At 35.4% G+C, this 15,084-nt stretch overlaps 1 protein-coding gene across 1 annotated transcript; it reads right to left on the bottom strand.

Annotated features, from left to right (window-relative positions):
• Positions 1 to 479: 479 nt before the first annotated feature.
• On the bottom strand, positions 480 to 5,651 carry LOC141713568 (serine/threonine protein phosphatase 2A 57 kDa regulatory subunit B' beta isoform-like). Its single transcript, XM_074517041.1, has 3 exons — positions 5,487 to 5,651; positions 4,151 to 5,381; positions 480 to 1,216 (listed from the first exon to the last, which is right to left on the bottom strand). Exons 2-3 carry the CDS (start codon positions 5,309 to 5,311, stop codon positions 914 to 916), a joined length of 1,464 nt encoding a protein of 487 aa, XP_074373142.1. The 5' UTR covers positions 5,312 to 5,381; positions 5,487 to 5,651; the 3' UTR covers positions 480 to 913.
• Positions 5,652 to 15,084: the final 9,433 nt, after the last annotated feature.

Consider the following 15,084-nt stretch of genomic DNA (forward strand, 5'->3'; position numbering starts at 1 on the left):
ATCAGTTTAAAGATTAATTACAGTGACGAAAATTCTATCCGTCTACTGAGTAAATAAGACATTTTGAATTATATTTCTTTCCCCTGATCTACATGAAACGTCTGATTCCAAATTTATGAAACTACATTTGGCTAATGGCCGAATACTGGTTTTCCAGTCAGGTAACATGGGCAACTTCCGACGAGGCCTATGACCATATGGACAACTTCCGACGAGGCCTATGACGTATGGACAACTTCCGACGAGGCCTCTGACTGAATACTGGTAAATTAGTAGTATCTTTCGAGTAGCAACTGCTCTTCTGAAACTTAAAATCAAAAGAACGATAATAGTTGTTCCCAACTCTTCTTTCGCGATTCTCATTTCTTGGGAAGAATTTTGTTCTTCCTGCTGGATAAGTTAGTATATACAATACATTCCAACCACCAATTTTTCTGGTATTCCAAACATTTTCAAATGCAACTTTCAGAAGGTGGTGATGTTCAGAAAACTTATCACATTTCAAATCTTTATGTACTTGGTGCACAAATAAAGATTACAAAAGAACTTCCTATATTTTTCACCCAAACCCACCCAGAATTGCCATCCACCAGGATATGGCAGGTTTGTGTTCTACGGTACAAAGTCAATCCATACTTTCTCTATCAAAAGGAAGACAAATGTAGAACAACTACAACATTTTAAGTTAGACCAGTGAATCACTCCTGATGTGTCTTCACTGACTGCCAAAGTTGACCTGAATAGTTAGGTAAACAATTTGTAATAACTCGGACAAGGAGATGAAAGCATTTTCTTTTAGAGGATCATGCACCTGCAATTTAGGACAGGGTGCATCTCAGCTAAGTGAGAAGGTAATTTTTTCTGTATGTTTTTTTGTTTTCTTCCGGAAATATGTTTCGACCATATCCTCCGATCAGCCTCCTTCATCAGCTGCAGCAGCCAACTTCTTCCACGTCAATTCCCGATTCTCTTCCAACTCTGCAGCCCTTGCCTCTTTCTCTGCAAACTGCTTTTCACATTCCTCAAAAAGCTCAGCATCCATTTCCAAGAACATTTTTCGAACGTTTACTGTTAACCCATTGATTGCCTGATTCCAATGAGACTTGATATTCTTTTCAAGTGCCTCAAATATGATGGGCAAGATTACATTACGGTTCTGGGAAATCAGGGCAATAATGTACTCATTATTCCACAAAAAGAGAGCTCGTTCTGCAACCTGTAAGGGAAAGACACTTCGCTATTACAACTTTCAGATGTTGGGATTACAAAATAAGAGAAACAAGAAGCATGGTGGACATAGATATGCAAAAAAATTTCTGTTTGAAATTATCATACCAACACAAATATGTAGCAACCTGGCCATATAGCTAATCAATATTCAATTTTATGACAAAAGATATCTCACAGGAACAAATGATGATGCCCAAAACATTATTAATATAAATTTAAAAAATATTACTATGATTCAGTTACTACTATAAAATTGAAATAATTCTAAAGCCGCTATAACTATAAAGACCATACACCCAAGAAAAAGATTACACAGTAACCAAATCTTCCATTATTATATTTCTTCTTCTGCTCAAGTAAATTCACCATAATCTTATCATAATCAAGTATCTTTTGCTCCCAAACAGTTAAAGTGATGCTGAAAAAATTAATATTATATTAATATATTTTACAAACTTTTTATATTTATATAATTTTCAATACATTTTAAAGTTGGTAGAGTTTTTTGTGTAAATTGAAATCTATGTGTACTATCATAGTAGGCGTCCCTGTCCGACATAGTACTACTATGAGAATAACCTTATACCCTACGAGCAAATTTCAAAGTGCTAACTATGAACATAATTTAGAACTATCATAATGAGAATATTGTGGTTACAAAATCACTTGTAGACAAATAAGTTTTTAAAAACAATGATTGTGAATCAAATGAGAGCTGCATCAGCAAAATAAGAATATTAAATAATGAATACCCTTAACAATTATTTGCGTTAACAAAGCAGAATATAGCATGACACATGAGAAGCATATAATCAACAAAAGAAAAATTAAGAATGAGATTTAACCTAAAATTGGTGGAAAGAGAAAATAAATTGGAAAAATTATCTATATACCACATATTTAGAGGTGGCTTGCCCAATTATCTGTGATTTCAATCATCATTCTGAGATTCTGTGATCGAAGGCCGCTATTGAAAAAAACCGGCGATCATCTCAGGATGATTATTGAATCTTGGTAATGAATTCACTGAAGTTGGTGATTGGTGTTAAAAAGATGAAGGCCTGTGTTTGTTGTGTTTATGTGTGTCATAAGTGTGTTCATCCGCAGCCACTAGCCTAGAAGGAGCACGTACGCATTATGTGTACACACTGCATTCGCATGCCGGTGATGCGTATGTACCTTAAAAATTAAAATAAAAAAAAAGGAAATACAGCAAAGGAAAGGGACATACGCATTCCTTGCATGCGTATACGGCATATCCGCATCCTGAGGATGCGTATTTATTGCATTACTTTGATCAACTCCGGCGACAAGTGATGTTCCGGGCAGTGTTTCTTAATAAACTGAGAGAAAGGGCTTTCACCCATAAAGAATTGAGTATATATTACTTTATATTTTCACTGAGCTCTTAAGAATTTTTTTTTGAAAGTTATAATCATCTAAAGCATTTAGCGAAAATTTTATTTCATCCTATTGGCCCAAGTTGAACGAAAAACATATATTTATTCGAGGTAATTACTTAATCGGGTAATTTACTTTATCAAGCATTGTAACATATATATGCATGAGGTATCTAAAAGAATTATAACATATGCTAGTCGCAGTGAAATTACCTATCAAGGAAAACTTCATCAGACTTGCAGCTAATTTCACAACAAAATCAGTTCCCATTAATATCTATCTACTCAAACGAAAAAAACTACCAAACAATATCAAGTAAAAAACTAATAACCGATTCAGCGTATCTGCATTGATGGCAGTATTGAAGTGTCTAAATAAATGTTTACAAGTTCATGAAGGTTGTTTTCCCAAAAATACATGCATGAACACAACAATATAATACACTGGAAAGTGGTGATGTAATGTAACCAAAGTTGCGATGGAGGCTTCACATCAGATAGACACCAGGTCTTACTTTGCTGAATATCAACTCCTTGAATTTTATATCAAAATTTAATAAACAACCGCATAAACAAGAATATTATGTATTACTTGTGCAGGCTAAATAAGCTTTGCCATTAAAAGACTCTAGCAAATGATGGTTAAAATAATTCTCATTCTTGCATTATGATCATAGTAAACCTTACAGTGAACAGAAAGTGTGACTATGATGACAAAGAAATAAACAAGCGAGAAATAAACAATAGATTGAAAAGTAAATGGCATATGCTACCAACACAGAAGCCAATAGAGTCCTAAATTAAATTTCATGCAACATTTAAAGAAGGCAAAACATCCTTATTCCAAAAGACGGGGCTAAAATAAATTCAAGTGACCGTGTTAATTTTCCAAAAAGGGCTACACTATAATTCAGAATATTCAAAACTGACCACGTCAGTTTGGGATTCAGTATGCACTATGAATAACAGGAAAAGCAGTGAAAAAACAGAACGACAAATACATATGCACTGTAAGATAAGTTTTCATTCCACTGAACAAGAATAATATTCGTCAACTATATCCCAATTCCCCAGATAACAACTAACCAGGAACTCCACGAATGAAAAACATAATCTCAAAAAACTTCTTAAGAGTTTAGTCCAATCAGCAAATCAAAAAGAGCAAACAGAAAGTGAAACAAAGTTCCATATCCAGACATATACCAGCTTATGACATAACATAAAAATGACATGCCTTCAATTGCTAAGGTAAACTGGTTTATAATGCCCCTGAATGCCCGTGATACTAGTGTCATAAATGTGAAAAGAACATAGCCACATCAACTAGGACTAAAAGCCAGAGAAATGATACAGCAGCATGAGCAGAAGACACAAAACCTTTCCTCACAAGGAAAGCTATTACAACATAATATATAAAAACACATAAAGAAAAGAAGTAAAGCTGCTAGATTTTATCGCCAGGTCTTGTATTACATACAAAAGAGAAATTCATCGAGCTTTTACTTTAAAGTTTCAAGTACCTGAAAATTGGGGCTAGTTATGCAGCGGCTTATTTGTTTAAAAAGTTGTACCATGCATCGCTGGAATTCAGCTGCTTGTGTTACTTCTAGAACTTCCTCGAGTTCGTTAAGGAAGAGAATTTCTTTTTGACAATTAGTGATTGGCCAGTACTTCAACAAACCCCTGATAACAGTATCTGCCAATTTGTAGTCCTTCTCAACAAACTGAGTTATACAATAGGAGAGCTGCTGATGATAGAAGCCAACTGTCTTGGGTTTATGAAGAGGTATGAGTGCACGACCAAGAAATAACTTATGTTCCTCTTTCATAGGCAGCGCAAACCCGTTGATTATGCTTCCAAGAATCTCCAGTAGCTCACCGATGCCACTATGCCTTTCAGTCTCATATATAAATCGATAAAATATATTATTGATTCCCTTCCTAATAAATGGGCGATGAACCATGAACTTCCCATAAATACGATGGAGAATAGTCTTTAAATATTCCCGCTCTCGCGGATCCTCCGAGTCAAACAAATCAAGCAATTTCAGCACAAAGGAATGATCAATGTACCGCTTGGCAACCTTAGTATCCGTATCTGGTGACACAATATATCGCAAAAGCAACTCATAAACAAGCTGCAAGTGTGGCCAAGAAGGCTCAAGAAAGGGATCATCCTCCTCCGGTTCCAAATTCTCAGACCCCGTATTCTCATACACCGCAGGTGGCAACGACCGAAATATATTAACAGCAATCATCCGCACCATTTCCTCCTGATTACTCTCCGATATCCTACTCGAACCTGACTGCACAAAATCCACAAGCTCCACAAGCGACTGCCTCTTAATTTCCTTCTCCCTCACCATTTTCATTATATCCGAAAACTCAAACTGAAAACACGAAACTTGCACTTTCCGTAAAAACAAACCCTGACGGTCCCCTACCGCAACATCCTTAAACGAAGGGAGAGTCTCAATTGTCTCAGGCAGAGGCGGTGGAGCTGCAGCCGCAACGGAACCTCCACCAGCCTGCTGCTGAGGTTCCGAAACAGGCTGTCCACCGCCTCGCGACGCGTGATTTACAACAACATCAGGCGTTGAAACCGAACCGGAATTCGAATTCTTATTAGTATCCGATTTCGAAACCTTCTGTTGTCCACGTTTTATAATCTTATTAAACATAATTTATCAATTAAATTAATCAAACCCTAATTCAATTTAATCTTCGATAAAATCATTAAAATCATATCACCTGTAAAGTAACAGAGAGTGTTTACATATCAATATCAATTGCAAATACAGATTAATTGTAATAAAAAAATATTTAAATTTAAATAAATGTAACGAGAAATTGTACCGTTGTGAATTGAGCGACGAGAGAGATGATTGATCGGCGAAATGCTGATTAGAGAGGATGAAATGATAGATATATTGAAAACAAGTGTGTGTTACGAGAGAGAGAGAGAGAGAGAGAGAGAGGAGGGAGAGTGGTGAAAAGGCCAAGGAGTGGGGAGATGTTAATGGATCCAAATGATTACATTTTTACCTCTTTAAACGTTTTCCGTCATAAACAGCTTGCCTCAAAATTCAAATTTTATTTTCTAATTATGTCTTTTTTGTCGGGTATTTTCTAATTATGTTAAGGCAGGGCATCAGATTTTTGTCGAATTAAATTCGCAGTTATATTTTAGGATATGTTATTTCTCAAGTTAATCGAGAGGTTTTTACTGATTTCTTTCAGTGGAAAGCCTCAATTTTTCACTTTTTTTATTCTTGTTAATTTCCTTTTAATAAAATCCAATTTTTTTGGTATTTATGTGTATTTTCTATTGTAGTATGTGCTTTGTCTCTTATTTTGAGATATTTTGTTATGTTTTTGTTTTGTTATAGTCATGAGACGAGTTTATTGATGTTTTTGATGATCCGGAAAGTCTGCATCGAATCTGGGGCGATGGTAAATATTGCAAGAGCTCACATTTCACAAATAAATATTGTTCATCCTTCATGGATTTACACTTCCGGCATGTATATAGCTGGTATTCGGCATATAGATAGCTGGGGTGCATTCGGTATGTTGATAACTGGTATTCGGCATGTAGATAGCAGGGGTGTCGCTTCTCCAATCTCAGTTTATGCAATTAGTGTTTCAGAACACTGGGTTAACAATGTTTTTATGTGATATGATCAATTGTGATGTTGCTATTTTTAAAGATGTTGATAGAGTTTGGATCGTTTGTGATGTTTTTGATTTCGTTTTTAGTTTCAAGAATTTTTAAATTATATGTGTTAAACGATCAGAAAACAAATCATCTAACAATTTTAGTATGTTATTTGTTTTCTGATGAGTAGATATTTATTATTAATATATCCCTATATTTTAAGTTATTTTGCATAAGATTGTATTTCATTTGATGTGTTTTAATGTTTTATTGTAGGAATGAGGAAAATAGTGGATTGGAGTTTAAATTGAATCTTTTGGAGTCAATTCACTGAAAATTCAGATTTTTGGACATGATTTATGGTCTTTACTATTTGGGCCGTTTGTTATTTCCCAATAATACAACAACAGAATTATAGAAGGGGGGTTGAATGGAATTATGGTTTCTTTTTTATTTCTGAAAAACTCTTTATAAATATACAACTGTATATTTAAATAAGCAAGAATGCAGATTAAGTTTTTGAAGTATTCTACTAACATAAATTAAATAAACACACAGTTTAAAGAATTTCTGGTGGATTTGTCTTTCCACCAGAGATGTATATTTGAAGAAATCTCTGTAATGCAAAATGCACACGTCTGCTTACAAGTAATTTAGTAAAACTTAGAACTTGAGAGTGCTTTCTAAAAATACAACTTGCTAAACTCTCTAGTTCTTTTTTGTTCTACTTGTTGTGCTTGTTGTTCTAAAATACTTGCTATACTTGGTTTATATATGAACCAAATTTACATGTGCAATAAAACAAGAATAATATTCCTATCAGCTAAGTCCATGCACATGCTTCTTCAATTCTTTGTCCAATGCAATCCAAGAAAGATATAGCATCTTTGAACGAGCTTGTTTTGCATGAAAATAGAAATACTTCATTTTCTTCTAAAACCTGTAATCAGGCTGCCACGTTACTTTTGTGCACTATCAACTCATGTGACTCTGTCAGCTTTTGTCAAGTCACTATCAACTGTTATCTTGTTGATCATCCGTTGAAGCTACATTGGTGTTATCCGTTGAAGCTTTATTGTAGTCATCCGTTGACATTATACTAGTGTCATCCGTTGAAACTTTCTTGTTAACATCCGTTGAAGCTTTATATGATATTAGTTGAAGACCTCTTGACTAGCTTATCCATTGAAGGCATATTGAGTTATCCATTGAAGCTTGTAGAGTCATCCATTGAATCTTGTAGTTTAGCAGTTGAAGATGTTTCCTTAGCAGTTGATACTTTTTCATTTATACAAAATTACAAGGTATTTTATACTTACACTTAGCCCACCTATTTTGTATATCTTGCTAGTAGTCAACATGACTTAGAAACTACAATAACTACCAAATCCCTCAGCTATCATAGTATACAGAATGTGCTACATACTTATTAACATAAGCTACTCCTTCAACGGATAGATAAATTTTGGTTATACGTTGAAGGCTTCTAAATAACACAAAATAAATCTACTTAAGGTGTTTTGGTGAGTTATCATCAAGACTACAACATATTCATAACAATCTCCCCCAATTTATGTCTAATAGAACTATAAGCATAAATTCAGATTGACTTGATGATAACAAAACATCCTATAATGATAATACATTGAAAAGTAGACAGTTTATAAAATGTTGCATTACAAAAGAAATGTACAAAGAAGGTTAAAAGAAGTTTATCTGCCATTATCAAGGTGCTCCTCTAGTCTGAGCAGATGCTTTGCTTTTCCTTGATTCCCTACTTTTTTCTTCCCAACTTCTCATTATTTTCCTCAACCTGGAGTTGAAGTTGTCGTAGAATTCAGCTTCATTTTCTTCATTGACATCTGGCATCTCTTGCATCTCCTTGAGAGTTTCATTACTTGAGATTTTAAGTTGGTCTTCAATTCTGAAAAATCTTTTGACATACTTCTCATCTCTAAACTCCATGATCCAGTAAGGTTTCATGGGCACTCTATTTCTGGTGTTTGGAATAGTTAGAACCCTTGGTAGTGTACTAGGATCTCTTCAGCTTTGTCTGATTTGACTTATCTTCCTGAGTATTTCTGATTTAGCAACCTTTGTGAATCCAAAGTCTTTCTTCATTGCAGAAAATACCTTGACGAAGACATTGTAGATTTCCTCAAGAATCCTTTAGAATGGCCATATCCTCTCATAACCACCCTTGTATTTGAAGACCAATCCCTTCTGGAAGTTTAGTAGAAGCATCAATTCCTCTTAATTACTCTAATTCATCCAAGTAGAGTTGAATATCGGTGAATTCTTTGATGTCACGGATGTAAAGTTGATCATCTTTGTTGACAATAGGCTTCTGTGGTTTTGAGATGGCTTTAGTTGGAGGTAGGGTTGACTTCTTCTTCCTTCTTAAAGTTCTCTTCTTGGTTTCCAAAGGGATGTTCAAATCAGGGATTGGTAAGCTCTCCTAATTTATAGGTTATTCTTTGGGCGCTATTGGTTCACCGTGATAGTTTACCTCAGGATACACCTTGATTTCAACTGGTTCCACATTGGGCACAGTTGATTGAGTTGTAGAAATAGATTGAGATGGCTCACTCTTCTCTTCTGAAATTTTGCTTGGCCTCTTAGCTCTCACCTTTACTCTTTTACCTGTTTTCCACTCAGGCTTCTCTTCCTTTTCTTCAGTCAATTCCTTTTCAGTTTCAGTAGCAGGCTTCTCAATCTTCTTTTGAGCTTCCTTAGTAGCCTACTTTTTCCTTTTCTTTGACTGTGACTTTAACCTCGGGGCTTCCTCTTTCTTTTCTTCTATAAAGTTTGGATGTCTACTCATTATATAGATCATTTCTCCATGTCTGTAAATTCTTGCTATTCTCTTTCTCAAAGCAGCATCCTTGGTTATCTTGTAGCTAGCAATTGATTTGCCCATGAGTTTCTGCTCATCAGGCCTAAGAGGTGAATAATCTAGCTCCATTGAGTGTTTGCTTGTAAATCTGAAGGTTGAAGGTTTAGGTTTGAGCACCACAATGGGATTAAGTTCATTTGTAATTGATGTTTCTCCCTTTATACCCTTTCCTAGCTTCAATTATCCTGATGTAAGAGGCTTCAACTGCGTGAAATATTTCACATATTCTGATGTTTTTTTAGTTGAGCCAAATACTTGAGCTATCCTTTCATCTATCTTCTGTTTCTTTTCTTTAAGATTTAATTCAGATGCAGCTAGATTGATCAAGTTTATGTTGTCCAACTCTCCTCTTACAGGTGGCTTTGGCAGCATAATAGAGGGAACTATTACCTTAGTGACTTGTACATGCACATCCTTCTCCCCCTTTTTATTATCATCAAGTAGAAATGTAAAGGTGGAAGATTGTGCAGCCACCAGTTATTGGAGCAACTGAGTTTGTGTGTCTTGACCTTGAAGTATCTGGGCCAAGAAAGCTTCAACATTAGACATTCTTGTACCCAAGACCTCAACTTTCCTAGATAGGTCTTCTTCCTTCTTGAGATTTTGTTGTAGATCTTTCATTATAGTTTCAGGGAGCTTCTCATCCAGCTTGTTATTTATGTCCTTTTTGACTTCATCAATTGATAGTTTTAGATCATCCAAATCTAGAGCATGTTTGAGATGTTAAATTGTATGAAGTTATAGAGACTCTAGATTTTCTTGAAAAGGAGACCTTGTACTAGCATTGGAAGTAGCTGCTAAAGCTATTTGAGTCTGTGAGATGAGCTTGAAAAGAGTGGAGTTGAAATGATGAGAGTTGCACTCCTTGCTGAGCATCCAATCAGGAGTATTAGTTGTAAAACTAGGGCTATGTCCATACCAGCATCTTCACCAAACTCTTCATTAGAATCATCAGCTTCATATTCAAAATCATCATCAGCTACAGGAGGCATAGTAGAGATGCATCTTTGGCCCTTTGCATTGATTCAGTTGTGTGAACTAAATTCAATATCCTCTATGCCTCTTCATTACCCTGAACAACTAATATTTGATAGGCTGTTACGGGATGAGTAAATGTCTCAACATCCAAGAAAATAGAATCTGTAACAGCTCTGTAATGTTGCTGATATTGTCTTTCTTTTTCGGCATCACCGACATTCATTGACTCACTTGTAATGGCTGTCATCCTTTCTTCAATACTTGTTTTTCTCTCAATTTCTCTATTTTCTTGCATCAGGGGCTCCCCCTGGATCACTATCCTCACACCCTCACCTTCACCTACTAAGGTGGAACTCCTCTCACTTTCTTTAATTTGCCACACTGGAAGAAATAGTGTGACTCTCAGCCTCTCCTTTTTCCTATGAGCAACCTAACCTCTCACTCAAATCACTCCCTTTCCTCAGTCCTAGAAGTTATTGAACAACTACCAAGTCATCTGCACTTGTAATAGATTTTGATATATCAAGTGTTTGTGCAGAGACTGTCAACTGCTGTGAAATAGCAGGTAAAGGTGTAGTTGTGACTTTCAACAGATAACTGTTGTGAAGCATATCTATTGAAGGACAATCACTTATCAATGGATGATGGATCTCCGTTAATGAAGAAGAAACAAGAGGAATAGAAGTTGAAACTATTGTGGAGTCTGTCGAGATTGATTTTAAATTTGGTGCACAGACCTCTCAACAGTTTGTGAAAGAATTGGTATGTGATCCAACAAATCATCAATTAGATGATGATCACCCGTTTGATTATGGGGCTCCTCCATGAATTTAAGAGATGGGGAATCATTAATTGATGTAGAAATCATGTCCACATTCAGAGAGATAGTTGCAGAGTTGTGTGTTTGAGGTGTTTCGATTGTTAAAGAGTGGGGTTGTGACTCCACATTTGCTGGAGCCACATCAACCTGGCTTTGAGAAGGTGTAGATACCAAGTATGTGACTTGGGTTTGCACTGTGTGTGCACCCTGTGACTCTCCCATGTTTTTAGATTTCTTCTTTCTAATATAGGTTTGAGTTGAGTCTTTAGTGTCCCTACCCCTTTTGGCATGTGCTTCTGGTTGGGAGCTTATTTCAATAGTCACACCCTTTTAAGATGATGCAACTAGGGATGTGCTAATATCCTTTTGTATCACTACAGTTTTTTGAGAGACTATAGTGTGGCTGGTTTTGGTTACACTGACCTCACCTACTTTATCCGTGCGGCTTCTTTGATGTTCACCCCTTCCCTCACCTTTTTTACCACCCTGAACATTTCCCTCAGGTGCTTTAGTGGTTTTTACAACTAGTGTCTTTTGATAGATACTAGAGGTGGTTTTAATTTTACTTGGATTTAGAAATTTTTGGTCTAGTGACTTGTGTAGAAATCTGTTTGGTCGCTGTCACAGATTCCATAGCCACTATTGAAGGAAAAAAAATTAAGATTGGGAAGAGATAGAGATAGAGGTGTTTACCTGACTTACCTGAGATACCTCAAAAATAGGAAGATAATAGAGAGGCACCTCACTGTTGAGGTTGTTTTTGATAAGTTCTGTAAGCACCCTCTTCTCTTGAACCCAACATTCTAGTTTATTGGATGTGTTCTCAATTTTTAGGTCCTTAGAAACATGGTTAACAAGCATAATAAAGAATCTAGCATAATATACATTCCTAGGCCTCTTTTGAATATCTCCCAATTTATACCCTATCTCTAGCATGACATAGTTGCTAAAATGATAGAATTTATCAGACAGAAGCATATAAAGCATGTTAAGTAGTGCAGAGGTGATAGAATCAAAATTACTAATTTTACCAGAAAAGACCTTGATAAATGCATCACACAAATAACTCCATTCTTTCCTAAGTCCTTTTCTCTTAATGCTACCTAGACTAGCAGTTTCTAAAGCATAACCAATGGATTTAAACATGTTAATTACATTATCATCAGTGTGTGGAGTAGTTGTGTTGTTTTCAGGAAATTTAAAATAAGATTGGACCTCATCAGAATTTATACAATAATTGTTACCTTTGATAGTAAAGCTAATGGTCATGTCTTTTGAATCAAAGACAGCAGAGGTCCACATCTCTTCAACAACTTCACAGTAGATAATTGGTGACTCGATCATAGAATACTTGAGTTTGCAGTTGCTTATGAAGTCCATCATCCTGTGATAGTTCTCATGAGCAAAACTCTTGTCAACCAGAGCAACGAAATTGTTCTTCTCATAGACGAATCCTGTCTGAGACATAATCTTAGTAACTGGTGCCATTTTTGCTGAGTTTGCAGTTATAAAGAGAAAAAGGGTTGTGGGAAGAAAGAGGGTAAAATTTGTCTTGGAAAATTAGAGAAAGATAAAAGTAAGATCTGAAAATGAAATTGAATTTTATACTTTCCCAAATTAGGGAAAACACAAATGATTAAAATAAAGATAAATTTCGAATGATTTATGCCAAAAATAATCGTTTAAAAATAAAATAAACAGTAAAAATTCTAAAATTGACCATCAACGTATACATACACGACTGTAAGTATATTTCAACGAATGATGTTTTAGAATCAACGTTTATGATTGATATATAAATCAACGGATGTCAAATAAACCATTATCCGTTGAGGGGCAACGTATCCAGATATATATATATATATATATTTGACTTTTAACGGATAATCCTTATACATTGAAAGAGTAATTTTGGCTTAGCCAAAATTTCACTTTTTCGTGAATTGATCAAGAAAATTAAATTTATTTCTGACTACATTACAAATTGTATAAAGATCAATAATAGTAAATTAAGAGAAGTTTAGCATACCTAACTCACTTTCCAACCTAGTAAATGTTGATTCATCAAGTGGCTTGGTAAAGATGTCTGCAATTTGTTGCTCACTTGGAAAAAAATAAAGTTTCGCAGTACCATTCATAACATGCTCCCTAAGTGATACTTGATGTCGATGTGCTTTGTCCTTAAATGCTGCATAGGATTTTCAGTAATGGAAATGGCACTTGTGTTGTCATGGAAGATTGTAATTCTGTCTGCATGTAGACCATAATCCAACAATTGATTTCTCATCTATAGAATATGTGCACAATAGCTACCATCAACAATGTATTCAGCCTCAGATGTGAAAGTAGAAACTGAGTTTTGTTTCTTACTAAACCAGGACACTAGCTTATTTCCTAGGAATTGACATGTCCCTGTTATACTTTCTCTGTTAATCTTGCAACCTGCATAATTTGCATCTGAATAGCCAATTAGATCAAAACCAGAAGTGTTTTCCAATTAGCCAATTAGGCTCTAGGTGCTAACTTCAATCCATAAAGTGTTTTCAACAGATAGTATACATAGTCTGGAAAGTTGGAATCTTCAAAACCTGGAGGTTGGATAACATAGAATTCCTCCTCCAATTCTCCATTCAGAAAGGTACTTTTCACATCCATTTGATAGACTTTGAAATTGGCATGGGCTGCATAGGCTAGAAAGATTTTGATAGCTTCAAGTCTTGTAACTGGAGCAAATGTCTCATCAAAATCTATTCCCTCTTGCTGAGAGTATCCTTTTGCAACCAATCTATCTTTGTTCCTTATGATTATGCCATTTTCATCCATCTTATTTCTCAATACCCAATTAGTATCAATAGAATTCTTGTTTTTAGGTTTGGGTACCGGCTTCCACACTTTGTTTCTTTCAAATTGGTTTAGCTCTTTAATTCTAGTGTTCTCTTTTGTGAGTGATTTAAGTGTGACATGCAAATGATACAATTTCGTAAACATTTCATTTATAGCATCATTGCATTCATCTTTAGAAAGTTGTGAAAGATCAGTAGTGATTACATGATTGCTAGATGAGTTAACCTCTGTTTCATCTGACTTGGCCATGAGAGCAAGGTTGACATAATTCATGTCTTCATCTGCATCATCTCCATCACCTAGCCGATCATTTTCTTGAATTAAGAAGGCCTTCTCTTTCTGTTTGGGCAACTCAAAATATTTCTTTTTGTAGTCTACAGGCTCAAACCTTTTCTTTTCAGAGCTTGACTTTCTGCACTCATTTACAAAATAACCACTCAACCCACACTTGAAACATTTGAATTTGGTTTTGTCAACCATATTTTTGTTGGGCTTCACAACTCTATAATTTTTATTGAATTTGAGCTTTACAATTCTTCTAGACAGAAAGGCTAAATGCTCATCAACTTCATCCATGTCATCTTAGTTGGACAGTCTTCATCTTCAGCCATCAACCTTATCCCTTGCTCATCTCAGACCTGCCTTCACAAACATTAATATTTAGTGCATTTTTAACAACTTCAACCTTCAGTTCCACCACTCTATCTTGCTCAGTTACCAATGCCACATACCCACCTTTCTTCTTTCCTTTCTCTATCAGCTCATCTTGTTCCATTTCAAGCTCATAGGTCTTCAGAATTTTATACAGTCTCTCAAGAGTAAAATCCTTGTACTCTTGTAAATTTCTGAGAGATACTGTCATTGGCTTCCATTCCTTTGGTAAAAACCTTAGGAATTTTATATTGGAATCCTTGGTTTGAAATCTAATGAAAGTATCATTCAGGGACTCACCATCTTCAAAATGAAAGTGCTCATATTGTTGTATGAGAAGTTGCATTTTTTTCACTGACTTACTCAGTTCCTTCACACAGTACTTGAACTGTGTCCCAAACTTCCTTAGCAGATTTTGAATTTATGACACTGTCAAACATGTCTTGATCAAGACCATTGAACAAAATGTTCATGGCCTTTTTGTCTTTATGGACTTCTTCAATATCTTCATTAGTCCATTCTGCTTTAGGCTTTGGAACAGTTTGCTCTTTTCCAGCAGCATCAACAGTATCTGTTGCAACCTTGATAGGAACATGAAGTCCATTTT

The sequence above is a fragment of the Apium graveolens genome, chromosome 3, assembly GCF_009905375.1.
Source record: "Apium graveolens cultivar Ventura chromosome 3, ASM990537v1, whole genome shotgun sequence".
Lineage (NCBI taxonomy): Eukaryota > Viridiplantae > Streptophyta > Magnoliopsida > Apiales > Apiaceae > Apium > Apium graveolens.

Coding starts and splice junctions, on each gene's coding strand:
- LOC141713568 (XM_074517041.1), bottom strand. CDS start 5,311: ATGTTTAATAAGATTATAAAACGTGGACAACAGAAGGTTTCGAAATCG. Junction 1,217..4,150: donor TAACTAGCCCCAATTTTCAG/GTACTTGAAACT, acceptor TTTCCCTTACAG/GTTGCAGAACGAGCTCTCTT.